The sequence below is a fragment of the Microtus pennsylvanicus genome, chromosome 7, assembly GCF_037038515.1.
Source record: "Microtus pennsylvanicus isolate mMicPen1 chromosome 7, mMicPen1.hap1, whole genome shotgun sequence".
Taxonomy (NCBI): domain Eukaryota; kingdom Metazoa; phylum Chordata; class Mammalia; order Rodentia; family Cricetidae; genus Microtus; species Microtus pennsylvanicus.
In genome coordinates, this window is record NC_134585.1 from 15,235,920 (window position 1) to 15,257,622 (window position 21,703).

Below are 21,703 nucleotides of genomic sequence, written 5' to 3' on the forward strand. Positions count from 1 at the left end.
CTATTCACTATATGGTACTGGAAGTCTTAGCTAAAGCAGTTAAGACAAAGGAGGAATACAAATAGGAAGGGAAGAAGTATTTTTATTTGTAGATGGCATGATAGTATACACAAGTGACCCTAAAAATCCCACCAGGAATCTCCTACAACGGATAAACACTTTCAGCAAAGAAGGTGGACACAAAAATTAATACAAAAGTCAGTGGCTCTCCTATATACAATTGACAAGTAGACAAAGAAAGGAATCAGGCAAACGATACTTATAGCTCCAAAAAGAGTTAAACTCTCTTAGGGTAAAATTCTAACCAAGCAAGTGAAAATCTTGTATAATAAAAACCTTAAGACACTGAAGAAAGAAACTGAAGAACAAACATATCAGAAGATGGAAAGCTCTCCGGTACTCATGATCAAGAGGATTAATGCAGTGAAAATGGCCATCCTGCCCCAAAGCAATTTACAGATACAATGCAATCCCCATCAAAATTCCAAAAAAAATTCTTAAGAAAACTTGAAAGGACAATTTTTAGCTTCATATGGAAAAACATAAGATCCAGAACAGCTAAAAACAATACTGAATAATAAAAGAACTGCTGGGGATATTACCATTCCTAGCCTCAGATTGTATTAGAAAGCTATAGTAATAAGAACAGCATGGCATTGGCACAGGAAGACATACTGATCAATAGAATCAAACTGAAGACCCAGACATTAAGTCCACATACCTATGGACACCTGTTTTGGTTTTTGTTGTTTATTTCGTTGTATAAAGAAACCCTAAGTACACAATGGGAAAAGACAGTGTATTTAACAAACCATTCAGGTCAAACTTGATGGCTGCATGTCTAAAATGCCAATAGATTCATCCATTCCTAACCACCCTGCACACAAAACTCAACTCCAACTGGATCAAAGACCACAACATATGGCCAAATACACTGAAGTCGAGAGAAGAGAAAGTGGGGCATCATCTTGAACTCATTAGCACAGGAGAAAACTTTCTCAACACAACACTGATAGCACAGGCGCTGAGAACAATAATAAATGGGACCTCATGAAAACTGAAAAGCTTCTGCACAGCAAAGGACACCATTATTTGGACACAGTGGCAGGCTACAGAATGCGAAAAGACTTTTATGAACTTCTGATAAAGACTAATTTCTAAAATAAACTGAACATGGAGAAAGCAGGTAACTATTGAAAAATGGGGCACAGGTCATAACAGGGTTCTCAAAAGATGAAACACAGATGGCTGAGAAGCACTTAAGGAAAGATCCAGGAAAATGCAAATCCAAACTACTTTAACATTTCGTCTCACACCGGTCAGAATGGCCAAGATTAAGAAACAAACGACAGCTCATGCTGGTGAAGATGAAGAGCAAACAAAGGGAACACTCATCCACTGCCGCAGGCAGTGCAAACCAGTGTGGCGGTTCTTCAGGCAGCTAGTTAGAATAGATCTACTTCAAAGATCCAGCCATGGATATGCCACTCCTCACCAGGTACCCAAGGGATGCTTCATCCGACCACAGAGATACTTGATCACTGGTGCTCTACTCATAACAGGCAAAAGTCAGAAAAGGCGAATATTACTCGACTGTTATAAAGAACGAAATCATGAAATAATCTACAGGTAAATGGATGGAGCTAGAAAAAAAAAATCATCCTGAGCCAGGTGTGGTGATGTACTCCTTTAATCCCAGAACTTGGGAGGCAAAGGCAGATGGATCTCTGTGAGTTTAAGGCCAACCTGGTCTACAGAAAAGAAACCCTGTCTTGGGGAGTGGGGGACAAAAACAAAAAAACCAAACAACAACAACAAAATCATCCTGAGTGAGGTAATCCAGACCCAAAAAGACAAATATGGTATGTATTCGCTTATATGTGGCTATCAGCTGTTAAGTATTCGGTAAGTTGGCTATGATCCGTATAACCGCAGAAGTTAGCTATAAAGTAGAAAACTGGAGGTGGGGAGATAGATCTCCGTAGGAAGGGGAAATAGAACAGATTGTTATGGAGGGTCTGGGAGGAAGAACAGAACAGTAAGAACAAACAGAGAAGGGAGGGAGGAGGGGGTAAGGAAAGGAAGACAGGGAGAGAAAGCTAAAACTGGCCATTTGAGGGGTTGTAAGCAAACCTAATACAGTAGAAGCTTCCTAAAATATATATTCTATGAAAGAAATATAAATGGATACACCAACTAACAGGGGAAAAACAAAGCCCCAACCAGACATCTCTTGTCATGAAAGGAAACTTCCAGCTCTAGAAATGAGTTACGTCTAATTGAGTTGTTGGTCAAAGGAGCCCCATGGAAATCCCCCAAAGACCCAGGTTATTGGCAAAACTATCAGTTGCTCTCCAAACCGGGGGGGGGGGGGGGGGGTAAGGCCCTTCTGCTGAAGAGCACACCTACACAACCCACTGAAAACAGAAGTCAAGCAGGCACCTACATGTAAGCTTCTCCCCGATGACTACTGCTCACGGTATGCCAGAGGAGAAATGAAAGCACCAACCCAGCTACAAATCCTTCAACCTACAGTGGTGACACCCCGACAAGATATACCGGTGCAATAGTGGCACAAAGCTTGTGGGAGTAACCAACCAGTATCTGATTGGACTTAGGGCCCCCTCCATGAGACAGAACCCATACTTGATAACTCTCAAGTGGCCAAGACTCTAAGACTAGCTAGGCCAGAGACCTGGGGAAATCCAATCCTATTGTTCTGCCAAAGGAATGTGGCAATAAAGTGACATTCTTCTACACTCAGATCAGTGTCTTGCTCAGCCACCATCAAAGAAGCTTCCTCTTCAAGCAGATTGGAACAGAAACAGAGACCCACAATGGAACAAACTGCAGAGAGTAAGAGACTTGGGAAGACTCCATCCTAAAAGGGATGTCTCCATCAAACCATTCCCCTCAGAGCTCAGGGAATCCAGAATAAGAGGAGGTAGAAAGATTCTAAGAGCCAGAGGGGATGGAGGACCAGGGAAACAAGACCTGTAAACATAGCAGGGCTGACATACATATGAACTCACATACTCACATACGGCAGCGTGCACAATCCTTGCACAGGTCTAAGCCAGACGGGGTCCCAGCACTTAGAGGGAAGTGGACACACGTCCCCCCATCCCTAACCCAAAAGCTATCTGTAACTGATAGCCACTCACAAAGGAAAAATTCTACTGACTAGAAGGGAGAGAAAGGGCAAGCTCAGGGAACACTGGCTAGCCAGCCTATCTGAACTGGTGAGCTCCGTCAACAGAGAGACTGTGACTCAAAGATTAAGATGGAGAGCAACTGAAGAAACTTCTACATAGCAACCACAGGCCTGCAGATTCAAGCACAAGCATATGCATGTGTAGCACACACCGCCACGTGAGCACACACGCATACACACACACCCCACACACACAGGCTTTCACACACAACACAAACACTCAGATGTCACATACCACACACACATAAACACACTTTGTAAAAAGCCATTTTGGAATCACTTGAGAATTTTAGAATTTGACTCCCTTTGTTTTTAAGTGCTCAGCACCCCCCCACACACACACACACATTCTCCATCCACATTCCCCTACCCCCACATCCTCTACTTACAGAATAGGAACCTTGGCCTGGGAGCATACTGCCTACCCTTGACCCTTCCAGTTCAGCTGGAAGGTAACTGTTCCCTGGCAGGTAACTTAATGCTTGCCCTGTGCCCCAGATCCTTTATGCGGACCCCCAGTCCCCAAGACACCATAGAGTTGATACAGTTGACACCATTGCACTGCAGGTCTCCCAGAGGTAGAGATCCTGAACTACTCACTCGTCCACCTGGTCCAGAGCCTTCTGTCTGCACACACTCCCCTCAGGTTCCTGTCTACTTCTCCCCACCTCTGGGGCTTCGAACACCGCACCAGACTTTCTGGAAGCCACAGCTAAACAGCGTCAGGGTGCTTGTCAGATGTTGCTCAGCTAAAAGCTCCCACAGAAGACCACGCGTGATGCCTACTACAGACGTCCTTAAGTAGAGCTCCAGTAACCAAGATCCTTGTTCCAACTGCAGGGCACCTGGAAGACTTGCTGCAGCGTGCTGGGATGCCAGCTGGCACACCTTACTGAGGGCTAAACTAGCATGCCTTGGATGCTTGGGGCATTGCTAGCAGAAAGCAGGGCATCGGGCAAAGGACCCTTGAGCCTGCTGTCAACAGCTCCAGGGGGAGAGGAGAGAGCGGAGGTCAGCAGGCTCACTCAGCACACAGAGGTGAGGAGCTGGAAACAGGAGGAAGCAAGGACAGGACCCAAGAGTCCAGAAATGCCTATGCTGCTCGCCCTCCAAACACACATTTCCTACAAGGCTGACCATGTGTATCAGTCATTAGAGAAGCGGGGGAGTCTGCAGCTCACACTTCCTTGGGGTAAGCCTGAAATTTTTCAGGATAGAAAGTGTTCTACATGCAGACTGGAGAGAGGTCTCAGCAGTAAAGAGCACTTGCTGCTCTTGTAGAGAATCTGAGTTCTCAGCACGCATGTGGCAGCACAAGGCCACCTCTAACTCCAAAACATTCTTCTGGCCTCTGCAGGCACGAGGTATGCATGTGGTGCAGACATCCTACAGACTAAGCAGCATACACATAAAGTCAAGGTAAATAAATCTTTAAAAGCTGACTATGGAATTCATTATTGGCACAGGGCTGGGGAGATGGCCCAGTGGTTAAGAATGTGCTCTGCTTTTTTAGGTCAGTTCCCAGAACCCACACACTGGTAGGTCACAACTGCCTAGAACTCCAGTTCCAGAGATCTGACACTTCTGGCCTTGAGTATCTGAACACACACAGACATACACACAGACAGACAGCTACAGACACACACATACACACACACCTTTACACATAATTAAAATAAAATTCATTAGCATCGAAAAACTAATTTCACAGTGGAGGACTGTGAAGACTGTGTATATCCTAATGACGTAGTCAATCCGCAGACACCGGGGCTGAGAGACAAGTCCCCAAAGGGCACTGGGCTGGGCAGCCATCTCTCCTGGACGTTGACACGTGGGTAACCAGACAGCCAATTGGGAGCATCACTATTCTTGTCCATGAACTTCCTCCCAGTGCTGAGGAGGCATCACAAGCAACTCAGTACTAGTTAAATGGCATGTGTGTGTCAGAAGCAGATGGTCTGTAAGACATCCATGTGCAAAGCCTCCCACAGGCATCCCCGGGGAAGACTCACGTCAGTCAGAAATGACAACACCAACCCACGAGGAGGCATTCCATCACAAGGTCCTAAAGGAGAACAAGACACGAAAGACTAGGCCCAATCCTGCCATCTGGGGCTGCACAGCCTGTCATGCCGTTGTCTCCCCTGTTCCCTCTCCCTGGAATGGTCCCCGTTCTAGCCTCTTGAGAGGAACCTAGAAGTCTTTTAATATTCTAGCATCTGCAAAACACTCAGTAGCTGCCCAGGGCAGACATAGCCAACCCATTCTCTTTTCCGTTTCATTAGGACTGAGCAATCAGCTTAAGAGGGTTCCATACTGCCTTCTCCTGATCTGCAGGCCATAGTACCCAGTACCCGAAGTCAGCTAACCTACAGCTGTGTTCCACCAATGTGAGGCAATGAAAATAGAAGGCAGGAAGGGTGATTCTTTCCTCCACCCTGCCCAGGCTCCCCACTTGTAAATCCATCTTCTGGCTCCAAAAATACCAGCATCCTTCAGGGAAAGCACGGGACTACAGGCCCTGCAAACTCTGGGCTGCTCCCTGTCCGGCTTCTGTCTTCACAACACTCCCATCACGGGGATAGCTGATTCCCAGGATCTCACGCTTTCGGTGAATCCTCAATATTGAGATGACCACCCCGGCAGTCACACTGTCCGTGCCTGTTTCTCCAACAGCCTAATGCCATCTCCACTGAAGTCGCAAGGTCCCTGGGCTTTGGATGGTTTATTCGTCGTTTTCTGATTTCCTTCCAGAAGGAACATCTCAAGTTAACCGCTAATACTATCCAGGTGTCCGAAAACTGTTCAGTTAAATAAGTAGGCATTTCATCATCTATAAAAGCTAAGCAAAAAGGCCACGAGACAAGAACACTTTGACGAGCATGTTTAAGGAACGGCGGGTGTAAGAAATATTTATCTATTAAGAATTCACTCCCTAAAAATTAAAGCAACTGTCCAACCTATAGAGTGAGCACCCGAATTCATTTTAGAAAAATCAAAAACAAAACCCATTTGCTTTGTCCTTAGCATCTGTGAGGACTGTCACAGGCCCCCAACAGCAGGCAGTCACAGAAACGTAGAGTGGGTATGTACAAAGGTTCCAAAGCCAGGCTGCCAAACCCTAGTCCCAACAAAACCAGCAGAATCGCCTCGGCCAAGGAACATCTCCACATCAGTTCTTCAGTTTCCGAGGCCGCAGCAACAGCGTCCCCTAGTTTTGTTTCAAGGCTCGACCCAAACAGAATACACTGGTTGCCTGCATCCTCCATCAAGGCTCTCAGACCCAAAGGCCATCCGAGTCACAAAGCAGGCAGGTCTGATGTCCGCCCTTCCTAAGACACCCCCTTGGAAGGGACTTTCAAAATTCAGGAACCAAGCTGTTCACCTGTTGGCCAAAAACAGGTTGTCTAGCCAACTGCAAGTACACCTCAGCACGCTGAGGAGACAAGTGAGGTCCTAAGAGGTATGTTCCCAAGGGGTGAGACGCCAAGAAGCCAGATCTCCCTGGGCCATCACAAGCTCAGGCGGAAAGGAGAATCAAAGAGGCGGGCTCCCCTGTGGCTGATACACAGGGACACCTGACACCTACAGTGAAAGCCAGAGTGGAAAAGAGGAACCCGGTGGTGGAAGGACGGAAAGGGTGACGTGAGGACCGGGGACACCACTGTTGAGGCCATCAGAGTCTCAAGAACCCAGGGGAGAGATCTCATTGGGTTGGGCTGCCTCCAGATCCAGAAAGGAGGCAGACTACGAACACAGGCAAGAGGCAAATCCACAACCAATGGAAAAAGGAAAACAGAAGTCCCACAGATAGGTCCCAAGAGCTTTCGTAAGTGAAGTCCTCTACCAACAAACCCTGAGAGGTGAGATGGGCCAGGATCAGAACAGCCTGGGAAGAGAACACACCTCCAGGGCTCAGAACTGCCAGTCAGAGCATCCAACACAGTTAAAACTCAACTTCAAATGACAAACAATTTTAAAGCGTATATCCCATGCAACATTCAACGTGTATGTAAAAACTGTCAGGGGTTTTGTTTTTTAAATATATAGGGCTATGTATGTGTCCTGTTTCATTTGGAACCTTTCCCCTTATCCTTGACCTCCCTCAAAGAACAAATAAAACCCAAAAGAGGACTTATTGACAGAGCTGCGCGGCAGCACATAAAACCGGAAGCATGAACCAAAGGTCCTGGAAGCCACAGAGGACTTGGGGAGGCCTGGAGGGAGAGTGCCTTGTACCCACAGGAAGCAGCAACTGCTGACGCAAAGTCCACTTTCCTTTTCCTACCACCCCGCAGGTACCAGTCAGTGACTCAACGCCTGAAGCTCAAGGCCAAGTAGGAAGCAAGCGAGGGACAGCGGTGACGAGCGAGCACTCACCCCCCTTAGGTCAATGGGAGGGCATTCAGAGAAGACTGATGAAGACAGAAAAGACAGAAACCGAAAGGGTCTTAGAGTCCTCGCTGCAGTCCTACATCCCTGGTGACTGCAGAGGAGGTGAGGGCTTCCTCCATGGCTCTGTAGCTAGTGACTGCCGCAGTCAGCGCAGCCTGGAAGCGCAGCCTGGATAGCCAAGACTGGCAGGGGTGCCGGGATTGAGACCCGGAGGCTTCTCTTTTCAGGTGGAAGAACAGCAACCTTTATTTTGCTCAGAAACTTCTTATACCTCTACTGCTTCTGTGGAGACCCACCGGCCAGAAAGAACACAAACATCCTTGTCAGTTACAGACCACAAGGAAGTTCCACTGTCAGTCAGGGAGAGTGAGGGTAGAAGGATCACAACAGTGACAACAGAGAGCTCTTCACTCAGAAAAGGTAGGCTTCTCACCTTCGACCCCAAACTTCAAGTGTGGTATCCTCATGAGGAGCACAGCCCTCAACCTTCCTAAGTCCCCGGGACACTAACACGACAGCCACGGAAGAGACTGAGACACCAGACAGGGGAAAGAGGGCACGTGAGAGTCTTCTCAACAGCAAATTTCTGTCTACCAGACCTGACCCTGGCTCGCGCTGCTGGGCTCTCTTTCTTCGTCTGCATCCTTCAAGCTCTTCTCCGCGACTCAAGCCCCATCCACGCCAGCACCATCAGTAAAGACTGGTGTTTCGGCTTCTGGTCTTCAAGCCAACTGTTAGGCACAACTTGCACTAGTGTGCAAGTTCACCCTCTGGAAGCCGAGAGCAGGGTCGACAGAGAAGACTAGGGCAGCCCTGTCTTTCCACAGTGCTCAAGCCAGGAAATGAACAGGTGGAAGGTACATGCTGGCTTTCTTTTCCAGAAAGGATGGGAAGAGCCCTTCAGCCCTGGGGATGGGATCAATCAGGAATCAGGCTTGCCCCTATGAAACAGCATAGTCCCATGGTTTACCAAACCCCTAGACACTGGCCAGGTTCCCAGGTATCCCATCCCCCTAGTCAGAGAAGCACGCACCCTAAGTGACTGAACTGAGGTGAGGCTCTCCCTAGCCTGCGGTCTCCAGCATCCAGGTGTGGCTCCGGCTCTTCTCCCAGCTTTCGAAATATCATTTCAAAATATCACTGACATCTTGGAGGACTAGCTAGAGAGAGATTGTTGTTGAAATGTACTCTACGGAATTGCAGAGAGGGGCGGGCTGAGATGATCACTAGAACCCACACGGCAGAAACTAAAAACACCTGATAGGTACTCGGAGCGTGGAATATTCTCCGGCAATAATACCCAGCCTGTACTCCAACATGGACGCTGTGGGACACTAGTAACCGAACTAGAAGGTGTTGTAATATGATGCTATTATGCTCTTTCGACTCTTCTGGAGGGCCCGCCACCCAGCTCACAGATGAAGCACACACGGAGGCTTATTCTTATTTATAAACGTCCAGCCTTAGCTTGTCGTGTTTCTTGCCCGCTTTTCTTAATTTATATTATCCTGTCTACCCTTTGGCCTCTGTGTTTTCCCGGTTCTCTTACTTCCGTAAATCTTATTCTTACTCCGTGGATTGCTGTGAGGCTGGGTGGCTGGCCCCTGGCCCCTGAAATCCTCCCCTCTCTCGGACTACTACTCCAAACCCCTTCTTCCCAGCTTTTTCCTTCTATGTACTCTCTCTCTGCCTGCCAGCCCCACATACCCTTCCCCCTGCCTCGCTACTGGCTGTTCAGGTCTTAGGCCATCAGGTGTTCGAGACGACAAGCGAAGTATCACAGCTTCACGGAGTTAAACAAATGCAACATAAACAAAAGTAACACACCTTAAAATAATATTCCCAACAAGGAGGCGTCAAAGGAGGCAAATGCAGAGTAGCGTTCATATAATCCCAACCATGGGAAGTCTGGACACAGAAGAAATGCGCACTGAGAAGCGTCAGAAAGGCCTCTGGGGGATCCGACGTGAGAGCACTGAAGACCTCAGAGTGCTGTAGACAGCTGCTACCCTGAGCCGAGCAGAGACAGCACCGTGGTTTCTTCTCTAAACCCACCCCTCCATTCAATCCACCTGTGGGAGGTTTGTGCGCTGCACAGTAATCACGTCCCACTCCCCTCCAGAGCTTGCACGGCATGAACTGTGTTGGACAGCTGTGTTAAGTCCGTAGTAAACACAACCAGCAGGGTCTTCCCTCGCAGGGCGTCATGCCAGGTCCTATCCCAGCACACACTGCCATCTCTGAGGTATCTGGGACTGGGAGACCACGAAGAGCTGCTGTAGGGGGAGAGCTGACCTGGCAAGAGGAAGACAATATCCAGCTGGTACCATGATGGGGAACACGGCAGATCACTTATTGCAATGAAATACCTGCTCTCCAAACAGAAAACAGACAAATGGCTGCCACAAGCAGCCAAGGCAGGGTGCCCTTATCGCTCGTGCACCTGACTTCTCCCTCCTACTTCTCAAGAGACAGGGCAGAGCCCAACCAGATGCAGCCAACAGCTCCCTACTCTCCTCCCAAGATTCCCCTGGTCCCTAGACATTTGGGGGGGGGGGTTGTTGAGCATGAGATCGGTCCCTCTTCTTCTAGATCAAATCCAGCTTCTCCTTCATGTCTTGACTACAAACTGGCCTCCTTCTAGAACAGTGATTCTTGACCTATGGGTCGCGACCCCTCTGGGTTACATATCAGATATTTACGTCATGATTCTTACAGTTATAAAGTAGCAATGAAAATAATTTTATGGGTGGGGGCCACCACAACATGAGGAACTGTATTACAGGGTTGCAGCGTTACGAAGGTTGAGAACCACTGTGTTAGAGCAGACCCTCACTCTCGCTCAAACCGGACAACCACCCTAACAGTCTCTCCTCAGTGACACACAAAGACACAGTTTCCTGACATGAAGTCGGTACTCAGCGTATGGGGGGGGGGGGCACGACCCAACTCCTTGTGCTATGCTAACCATGCTATTTTTAAGCAAAGAACTAGAAACTGACTCCGGCCTGGGATGGGTCAAATGACACGCGGTGTAGGAGCAGGATTACCGTGGCACACACCGATGCAGTGTCGGATGGTAAGCCAGACAGACAGGCAGCAGAACTAGCCCCGGACAGTGCAGACACCCTCTCTGCTGTGGCTGCTTTCCCCAGACAGAGTCTGCTGCCCTGGCAATGCTCCCCTGAGCCCAGGATCCTGGGGAAACTGCTGTAGATAGGATGGCCTCCGATGACCTTAGTGAATGAACTAAGTGTATGGAAACCAAGAGCAAATACCTACAACTAGATCAAGACCGAACCGTCTAATTTAGAATATCACCCTCCCACTGGCTGTCACCTCAGGCTTTCGGTTTGGAGCCAGACTCAAGTTCAAACGATGGCCTCGCCTGAAAACCATGAGACCACCCCCTTCGCTGTGCCCCGGATAACGAAACCTCAGCATACCTGTTTGGGGGTTCGCAGCAATAATGATTAATAAGGATTCAGTGAGAAGATGCAGCACCCAAGAGAAGGTTCGAGGGTAAAGGAGCTTGCTGCCCAATCTGCCGACCTGGGCTCAATCCCTGGGAACACGGTGGGAGAAGAGAACAGACTCCCTCAAGTTCCTCTGACCTCCACAGGGAATACCACACCCATACATACGCAAATAAATATAAGACGTACGAGAGGATGCTTACAACAACTCTTCCCTTGGTACCTCTCTTACCACAGAGACAGATAAAAGACTTGGAAGAGGCCGGAGAGGTGGCTCAGGGATTAAGGGCATTCGCTGCTCTTCCACAGGCCCTGGTTCAGATCCCAACATCCATGTGGCAGTAATTCAGAACCATCTATAACTCCAGCTCGAGGGAAGGCAACACCCTTTTCTGACCTCTGTGAGGACTGCACACACAATACACATACATACAGGCAGGCAAACACTCACATACATTAAAAAAAAAAAAAAGACAAGTGGGAAAATGTTCTTGGGAATTCTATAAGGTTTTCTTTGTTCCTTCACCGTCAAGTAATAGTTTACTCAAAATTCGGCTCAGAGAATGCAACACTTTTCATTTTAGTATTAATGAATTTACATTTAAAAACAACAACAAAAGGCAAATAATCTGTGATAGGATGACCAAGTCCCTTCTCTAGGTGTCCATATAAATCAGGGCACTGGTACCAAGTGCGGGGCCAGGCCTCTGTGCTCACTTGTGACAGGGTCAAGAAAAACCAGAGGCAGGGCAGAAAGCAGGTCATAAGAACTTATGTAGGAGCCAGAGATTGACAACACTAGAAGTCTCAACTCTAACGTCAGTTCCAGGACTGCTTTAGTAGACTGGAGTTTATCTTTTTAAAAAAAAAAAGAAGAAGAAGAAGAAGACAATCTGAACAGAGGTGGCCAGTGGGTAAAAAGCTTGGCCTCAGGCCTAAGGACCTAAGGTTAGAGATCCAGCATCTTAGCTAGGGTTTCTACGGCTGTGAAAAATATCACACCCAGAAGCAGCGTGTGAAGTCAAGAGTTTATTTCATCTTATAGCTTGTAGGCCATCATTCAGGGACGTCGGGAAAGAACTCAAGGCAGGAACCTGGAGGTAGGAGCGGATGCAGAGACCATGGAGGGGTGGCGCTTACTGTCTTGCTCCTCATGGCTTGCTCCACCTGCTTTCTTAAAGCACCCAGGACCACTGCCCAGGGCTGGAACCACTCACAGTGAGCTCTGCCCTCCCATATCAATCAAGAGGATACACCACCACAGGCTGGCCTGCAGGCCAATCAAGCGGGAGCATTGTCTCAATTAAAGTTCCCTCTTCACAAATGGCTCTGGTTTGTGTCAAGTTGACAGAAAAGTCGCCAGCACAGCAGCATCCAGCAAATCCCAGGGTTCAGCAGCTAGCACTCGCATGAAATCCCAGCACTGAGGCAAGAGAGGCCCTGGGGGCTAACAGCAGTCTAGCCAACTGGTAAGCTTACGGATCTGTGAGACCCTGCTTCAAAAAAGTACAGAGCATACACAGGAAAACACCCAGTGGTGACCTCTGCGCTGGCCCCACCTCCCCGTTCCCATACAGGGACACACACACAGGTAAATAAATAAATATGGAGCCGAGTGTATCGCTCAATGGGAGAGTCCTGCACCCCGCACACCACAGATAAAGAACATGAACAAATAAGTGTAATGATTATTAAAAGAGATCACAAGGGAGGGAAAGCGGGGGCACCGAAGAGCATAAAGTTCTGGTTCTGATCAGTGACGACACCAAAACACCCTGCATACATCTGTGGTTCCGAATCTTACACTGCACCCTGGTTAACGTCAGCAGAGTGTACGCTGAGAATTTCATACTACGAGAAAGTTACTGGCCCCTCCTCTGGGTGCCTGAGTGTTTCCCGTTCCTTGTGTTCAAGGTTCAAAGAGGTGTGTAAGGGTTCATGTTCTTTCCAGGAGACACAGGCCTTCACTGTGGCACCTGGGGGCTGAATGTGGCCACCTATATACTACTTCTACACCAAACACCCATCTCTTAGGCCCTCTCATTTAATCTGTGAAGGCCTATGCCGCAAAAGATTCCATGTGAACAACACAGAGAACATTCCACAGGGGCAACTAGGACTCTAGCTGAAGCGCGCCCACAAACCACTGTCCTCACGCTTTCATTTCCCCCTTCCTTTTTTGGAAAGCTCTTTTGAATGATGACCCATGTCTGGGAGGGCACCCCACCTCCACTCCCCATTGAGCATGGCCTCACTTGATGCCCTGGTGCCCAGAGATGCCCTGGTGCCCTGAGATGCCCTGATGGGTATTAAGCAGATCATACTGGAGGCACACCTGGCCTCCTCGGGGGGCTGGACCGATCTGAAACAGATGTTGTGAGAGATTAGCCCCATCCATCAGCATCGGGCTTTCCAACAGCTGGGATGCTAACCTGCCCAGAAAATCCTCTGCTTAATTAACCTTACCTTACGTGGTCTTTTGCCTTCCCATAGTTCTGGGCTTAAAAAGCTTTGACAGTCTGGTCCCTCCAACTACATTCCGTGAAGGGAAGGGGGGACGAGAACCACGGAGGGCTACCTGCTATGCCGCCAGACACGAATCACAAAACTTAAACACCAGTGACATTTCTGTTCCATCGTCACCAAATAAAAATGAAAATTAAAAACAAACAAAAGGTTGAACCACCTCAGCAGAGATGAATGGAGCAGCAGCTCTCGACAGCCCCCCTTACAAGCTAAACTACAAGCTAACGAAGCTATGAGGGGCTCTGACACCACGCTTTCCTGACAGACGCACATCAAGATAGATAAACTTCATTGTAGAAAGCCGAAGGGAGAGGGGCCCTGGTTCAGAAACCCTAAAGGAGCGTGTACTGACTTCCTTTCTTCCTTGTATGGGGGTACGGGGGATCCTGGAGATCAAGTCTCATTCCCTCTGCGCTCAACTGCCTGCAGTGCCCAGCCAGGGCCAAGCTGGATAAAGTCAGGTGTGGTCCTGGGTGAGCGTTACAGGAGCCACCAGACTCCTTCTGGATATTTTTCAGTACCTAGCACATAGAAGATCGGGTGCAGTCACTGGGGACAGGGACCGGACCCTGTCACTAAGGAGCCATTAGTACTAGCTGTCACTCTGTGCCTTTCTGGGGAAAGAAAGGTACAGAGGGGAGGGATCAGAGATCAAGTTCCTACCATCAAACAAAGAAGCATCATGACTTTGGATCACTGAAACACACTCCACCCTGCAGGGTCACTGAGGGGTGAGCATGGTCCAAGCCTATGACATATCCGAACGGAAATGTCCTTAGGAAAACCACCGATGTATACAGTGAACATCAGTAATTAAACAGATTTTTAAATAAAATGCACCCCCCCCCCCCCGGATCTAGAGACAAGAGAGGAGCGCTGATTCTAAAGAGCCGGCAGCAACATTCCTCATCCTTCAGAGAGCTAAAGTGGTATCTGCAACTCACTGACGTGGATGTGGGGATAAACTTCACACTGCATCTAACAACTATCAAACATGTGTGCTTACACACACACGTGCACACACACACACAATTTCTGTGGAAGGCAAGACCAGTCTGCGAGCTTCCATTCCAGGGTCCTGGCCATTACAAGTGTTTTCAAGAGCATCTCTTCCTGTCAGAAACACACTGAACCTGTGAGCACTCACTCTGCTAGCTTTGACAATAATTCAATATACCTAAAAGCAACCGGCGCTGTGACTGAAGAGAAAATGCAAGGCCTCCCCACTGAGGGAAAAATTATGCCGAAGGACAAAAAACACCTCGCTCAGCCTTGCTGCATCTTAAACACAAGCATTAGCATTGCTAAGTGTAATCGCCCTTATGTCTGCAAGGTATGTCTTCAGGGGGAGAAAAACGTGAAGAATGCACCTACAGGGGGTGTGGTATCCCCACCTCCACTCAGAGTATCCTTAGGAGACAGCTCTGGACTCAAGACTCCCGAACCTCTTCTCACACCCATCCGCAAGCCAAGACCCAGGTCCCCTGCATCTGCACACTCTCCCTGCCCTATGATGGTCATGGGTGTTTCCCTGAGGCAGTGCAGGTGATTTTAATACGAAAGAAGCCATAAGAACCATCTGGAAGATCTGTCACCATCAGTACCACCAAAGCAGCAAATGTGAACATGCCCACTTCCAACAGGCCTGCTTCTGTCCTGGGCCTTTCTTGGAAACTCAACCTGAAGACACTTTGTCCCCTTGCAAATGAAATGTAGCGGCAACATCCAGGTATGTGCTACAAGGTAGCCTACAAGGTAGAGGCCAGGGCTTAGGGTACACTGGCTGCAGTGAGTTCCCACAATATACAGTGTATCCACTCATCCACCTATTCTATTTGGCAAACCATGAAGACCGGGATTTGCTGTTGTGCCAGGAGTGGCCTATGAACAGCAAGTGCAGGTGACAAAACCCTCACCCCAGAAAACCAATGCAAGCAGGGCCCCTCCTGAGCCAGCTCACCAACCCTCGTGTGTCTCCCAGATGCCAACTGCAGAGAAACATGGACAAAGAAGGAGTCTGATCCCACAGGAAGACCCACCTCTCCTGAAAAAGATGGGGGTGGTGGCAGATGGGTTATGAGACTGGCCAATCACAGCTCACAGAGCATCAAGGCCAGGGCACACGGGTGTGGAGACAGCATAGGCTACTAGAATTCACACTGGAGACACGAGGGTGGAGCAGAAGGGCAAAATACGCCAGCCAGCAGTATAGTCGGATGGAGCTAGGGAACTCGGTTTAGGCCTATATGGGCTCAGAAAATGCACACAAACCAGCAGATCAGAACAGAGTGGTTGAGAAGCAAGTCGGGTCAGTCACACCGCCTGGGACACAAACAGAGCGCCGACCTGGACTGAGAGAGAACACAGAAAAAGTTCAAGCAGCTTTGCTGTTGGCTTGACAGGTTTCTCGTTTCTCCAGTCTTGAACAGCTGTCCCCACAAACCAAACACTGTGGATTCTTTAACTAGTCCCCATTTCTAACTAGCCCCATTTCCAGCAAATGGATAACAAGAGGACTACAAAAGAATGTAGTGACCTCCGTCAGGTTCGGGGTGCTTTGAATGAGACACCCAGAGGCACTCACAGATATATTTAAAAAGAAAAAAGAAAAAAAAAACGTTCAGTGCAAGGACAGTTTCTTTCAGAGAAGTGTACAGAGTGACCTAACACTGAGCTCCCAGCTTGCTCCCTCAAAACTTTATTAAGTGCATGACTCCTTAAGAACCAAAAGTATGTTTCATTTATCAAAAAGAAGGGGCAAAACTGAGGCCTGCCAAAATTAAGTCTTAAAAATGGAATCTTGCAGCCTGAGGCTCCACAGTAAATAAAATAATCCTAAATACACATTATGAACTACATATAGGGTGTCCTTCACTAGGTAAGAACACCATTGTTGATGGACATGCCATTGGAGGTTTCTAAATATGGCGTTCAGCCGGCCATTGTTTTAGGCTACCACTTCCAAAGACTTTTGTATTGGATTTGAAAGGCGGCTCCAAGGTTAGGAGCACTGGCTGCTCTTCTAGAGGACCTTAATTCAGATCCCAGCACCCACACAGCAGTTCCCAGCCAACCCTCAATTCCAGTCCCAAGGGATCCAACACCCTCTACAGGCCGCTGAGGGCACTGCACACGTGTGGTGCACATTTATGCGTATAGGCAAACATAAAATTTAAAAAAAAAAAAACACAACTTTTTATTTCTGTACTAACCTAATCCTAGTGGTTACAGGCATTTATTTCCAAACTAAACATACTGAATGTCTGGGCCTAGTTAGAAGAGAGAGACACACCTGCGGAGCTGGCAGTGACCATGCTCACACATGGAGTACCAGCAGCTGGCTGAGAACTCTGCAACCCCACAGGGACCGCCCAGGATGGTACTTCCACACCTGCACCCCGGGACCACCCTCAGGCTCTGAGTCAAAACAACCAGAGACCACATTCTCCCAGGACTTGGCAGGCTGATCTCGATGAGCACGTGAACACCATGCAAAGGGGTGACTAAGCATTTGGTTTGTTTATTTTCCCACTCCAAAAAAAAAAAAAATGAGATCGTCATCTATAATCAGTAGCCTGGCTCTGCCGCTGATTTAACGGAGAAAACTGGATAATCACTCAAAACACTCTAGCCCCCTCTAAGCCCCAGATAAAGACACTGAAGACTCGCTCTAACTCGTCCCTCACAGGATGCACAGGCCTAGGGAAGAGGTCTGTTACAGGTTATTCTCCCCACAGGCGATCGCTACCTCTTGCTACACAGATGCTGAGGAGCAAAGGAGCCACCCTTCTTGAAATGGGAATCACGATGGAAGGAGCCGCCTGCACCGGACGGGACAGGAGAGCCCAAAAGCTAGAGCCTCTATCGGCCTTGAACCTGACTGTGGAAAAAGAGGTCAAGTACCCTGAGAAAGAGCAGAATCCCAGAAGCCGCAGAACAGCACTCAGTGAGGAGGGGAAGGGCACTCCAAACTTCACTTAACACTGGTAGGGATGAAAACACTTCCAGATACTTTGGAACATAGTTTGGCGATTTCTTACCAAAGTAAACACGCAGTTACCACATAACCCAGCAACCCTAATCCTGGGTATTTACCCGAACGGGCCGAAAACTTTTGTCTAGACAAATGGATGGGAATGTTTAAGGCGGATTTAGTCACCACGGCCAGGACTTGCAAACAACTAAGACGTCCTTCGGTATGTAGCTAGAGATAAAGGCTTCCATCCAAACACTCAAAAGAAACAAGTCGTGAAAACAAATATTATAGAGGGGCTGGGGAGAGAGGGTACCTGCTGGATAGTCACGAGGACTGGGTTCCAATTCCCTTAACCCAAGAAAAAGCCATGAATGCTGGATGAGCCTAGAAACCAGCCTGTAATCTTAGCCCTCAAGAGGTGGCGACAGGGGGGCCCTAAGCAAGCTGGCTAGCTAGACTAACCTAATCTTCAGGCTGTGGGTTAAAGCGAGAAAGACCTGACCCCCAACATAAGGCCTACACACACACACACACACACACACACACACACCAAGAGCATGGAGGATCCTTCAATTCTTTCTACCAAGTGACAGAACCCAACCTGTTTCCACACCCAACATATAACATCCTGGGAATGGCAAAACTATACAGTAAAGGCTCAACGGGTTTCCAAGTCTTGCAGGAGGAAGCAAAAAGGAAGACACAGAATTACTACGGTGGCAGAATTCTTTTTCGTTATGCTCTTAGGGTGAGCGATGTCTCTGTCCATTTGTCCAAGCGCACAACAAATACAACTCCCAGAAAGCCCTGATGTAAACCATATGGGTGGAAATGGGACACTCAACTCTAACAAACACACTGCTCCAGTACTCTCTCCGGTACTCTCGGGGCTGCTGGTGGAGGAAGCTGTGCCTACCAAGAGTGCAGCAAGCAGGTGGGAGAAACGACTTTCTGTTGATTTAAAAAAAAAAACAAAACCTACTTTTCTCATGGGTCTCTCGCATTCTCTCTCTCTCTCTCCTCCACTCCACGGACAGCCTTCATCGCCTTTCGTGCTCATCAACAAGGAAGGTAACGTTATAATTAGATGAACTAATAAGAGCCAGGAAAGCAAGAAACAGGATGATGCTCCCCATGTTCCTGTCAAATTAACAACAACTGTGGAAAATAGTAGAAGCCTTCCTTGCCTGCCCTGGCCTTGTCACAGCCTTCCAGGTTCAATCTATCAGGAATCCACACAGCCTGACACTGGCAGGAACTCTACAGGTGGTGGTCTGCTCTAGAGGCCAAGCCCCACCCAGCCCCATCTTCACCCCAGGTCAAAAGTCCCAGCAATCCCTTCGCTACACAGGACAATTAGCTCCTAACTAACCCCTGCCAAAAATGAGGGACCCAGATGGACCACAAGCGCTTTTATCTCTCCGAATACATTAGGGATTAAAAAAGAGAGAGAGAGACCTGCCCAACACTTTCAAACTGCCAGCATGAACAATGTCAGACCCTTACTGACTGGGACTACAAAACACTTGCTTCCACAAGGGACTGGATGGCATGTTAGCTCCAGTTAGGAGTGCTAAGAACAAAGATGTGCCCTTACCCAATGTTCCCAATTATTCAGGACGCTTCTGGTCTTGCACGCCAGCAATGAACACGTTTGTCCCTGCGAGGCCGCAGAGTCTGTGTACGGGTGACGAGCACACTTAGAGGTCAACACGTCAAACAGATAACCCTTTCAACAGGGTCTCCCGCACCTCAACAAACAGCAGCCTAGCCTGTGGGGGAAGAGGCTGAAGGTAAGCTCTGTTCCTTTCCACTGCTCAAGGTCTGTGAAAGACTAATGCTTTTTTTTTTTTTACAAGGAATTTAAAGTAGTTTTCATTTACATCAAATCTTAAATAAACAACTGCCACCGACGTCCTCCCTGCTCCAAATCAACTCTGCCAAGTCCCCACTTGGGCCAGTCAGACTGGAGTCTTGCAGGCCATCACCTCCACAAACCGGTTTCCTTCCCTATCAAAAGGCCGGTCCAACAACTTGCAACCTGGAGACGCACGCTTACGGGTCCAGCCCCAGGGAACCGGGCTGTAAGAAAGCAAGCAGGGTGCTTTTCTACAAAAAAAAAATCAACGGGCTATTTAGGTTGCAAATCACACAGCCTCCTTGGCTGAAACCTGCTATCTACACAAACCAAGAAAGGCCATGGAGAAGCCAGGCACAGGGAACACACACACACTTCACTTTTTCTTGGCACAAGGGCAGCTTAAATTTGTCCCGTTTTCGTCTCCAGGATGTGATCCTTGACCCATCATCAAATTTCTTTTCTCCGCTGGAAGGTTTCATCTAATCAGCTGTGTGCAAGCGGCTCTGGCAATTTATCCTCCTTGATTTCTTGACATTTTCTTCCGTGCTGCTGGCCGGGAAACTGTTTTGATCTGAATAGGGTTGTCTGTGGGGGATTCTGCATGTTAATGATGTGGAGTTGGCAAGGATGGGAGGTGAGAGCACAACGCGTACTTTTTCTAGTTACGTTTCGCCTCATCACCGCTACGGGGGCCTTTCCACTCCTGCTACACCAGGAGGCTGATCTCAGACTAATCTTACCCTCTTCCAGGGAGCCTCGAGGGGCCAGGTAGAAACAGAACAGATGGCCTGTGTTCCCGTCAAGTACCCAGACTCACAGGCAAGTACTCCTAAGCACTCCACCACCAATGAAGGAGACGCACGTACATCCTTGCTCAGCCAGGCGGTCCCAGCGGCCACCCTCCATCCTGGCTTCAGCTCCAACCCTGTCCCAGCCAGTGCCAGACGCTACACTCCCCTCCTTCTCCGTACCCGCCCAACCTAGTAGTCCAAAAGGACAGGGATTCCGAACGAGGTACTAGTGTAGCCCAGTGTCCGCCCTTCCCTCTCTATCCTGGCCAGAAAACTCCACTTCCCGGATTCCGGGCCACTCTCTCCCTCCCCCTGCGCCGGCGACCCAGCAAACCGCCGTGCTTCTGCCAACTGGGTGCCCGGCCCAGCGACACACCCCGCCTCCCCCACTAACCCCCAAACAGACCCCAGCTTCGTCCATTCATGAGGACTGGGTGGGGGTGGGGGTTGGCGATTCGGAGTCTCCAGGCGTCAGAGGACTGAGAGAGTCCCACCCCGCCCCCCAAGCCACGCCGCCAGCCTCCAGCCCTGCCTCGGAGGGGCCTCCACCCGGGGCGAAGAGGAGACGTGTGGGGTCTCCCCAAGCACCTTCAACACCCCAAGGGAGGGGGGGCGCGCGTGGACCCCAAGGCCCGCTCCCTGTGTCCCCAGGCCCGCAGCCCCTCGCGGGTGCGCGCCCTCGGGGTCCCCCACCCGGTCGGCGGGGTGCACTCACGATGGTCACGCTGGCTTTGCGCAGGTCGCGGTTCTCCTCCTGCAGCGCCTTGCACTTGAGTTTGTAGGTCTCCAGCTCGATCTTCAGCACCTTGTTCTCCTGCTGCAGCGAGGCCAGGCGGTTGGTGAGCTCCTCCAGGCGGAACGGCGAGATGACAATGCCCCCCGACTTCCCGCCGCCGCCCCCGCCGCTGCCGCCCGAGGTCGCCGAGCAGGACGACTGCATGGCTGCCGGGCCGCCGCCCGCCGCGTCGGTATCGCTCTCGCTCGCGCTGTCCGCCATGGCGGAGCGAGTAGACGCGGGGAGCCGGGGAGCCGGCGAAGCGGGGAGCCCGGAGAGGGGCGCGGAGGACCGGGCGCGCGGCGAGTGGGCGCGGGGCCGGGCGCGCGGCGGGGAGCGGGGAGCTCAGAGCGCGGCGCGAGTGGCAGGGCGCAGACGCGCGGCGGCGGCGGCGGAGAAAGAGAGGGCGCTTCCCGCGGCCGCGCGAGCTGCTCCGCCAGGGAACAGAGACCCCGCCCGGACTCGGGCAGTACTGCAGCGCCGGGGCCTGGCGCGCTCGGCGGGGGACGTCCCCGCAGCCCCAGCCCCGCGCTCAGCGACCGGCTCGCACGCACACACACGCTCGGGTCCGCGCCGCCTTCCCGCGCACGTGCTCCCGCCCCGGGCCCTTGCGTCCCAGGCTCCAACCCACGGCCGCGCCGCCTCTTCCGGAGAAAGGCGGACTCCACGACCGCGCCAGCCCTGCAGGT

The 21,703-nt window shown here is 49.9% G+C and overlaps 1 protein-coding gene across 1 annotated transcript in view; it reads right to left on the reverse strand.

Moving 5' to 3' along the window:
* Window positions 1-21,381, reverse strand: part of Ccdc6 (coiled-coil domain containing 6) — a 97,562-nt gene extending 76,181 nt beyond the window's left edge. Inside the window, exon 1 of the mRNA XM_075980017.1 lies at window positions 20,955-21,381. Within this exon, the coding sequence (XP_075836132.1) occupies window positions 20,955-21,236 (282 nt within the window). The 5' untranslated portion in view covers window positions 21,237-21,381. The remainder of the gene's footprint in view (window positions 1-20,954) is intronic.
* Window positions 21,382-21,703: the final 322 nt, after the last annotated feature.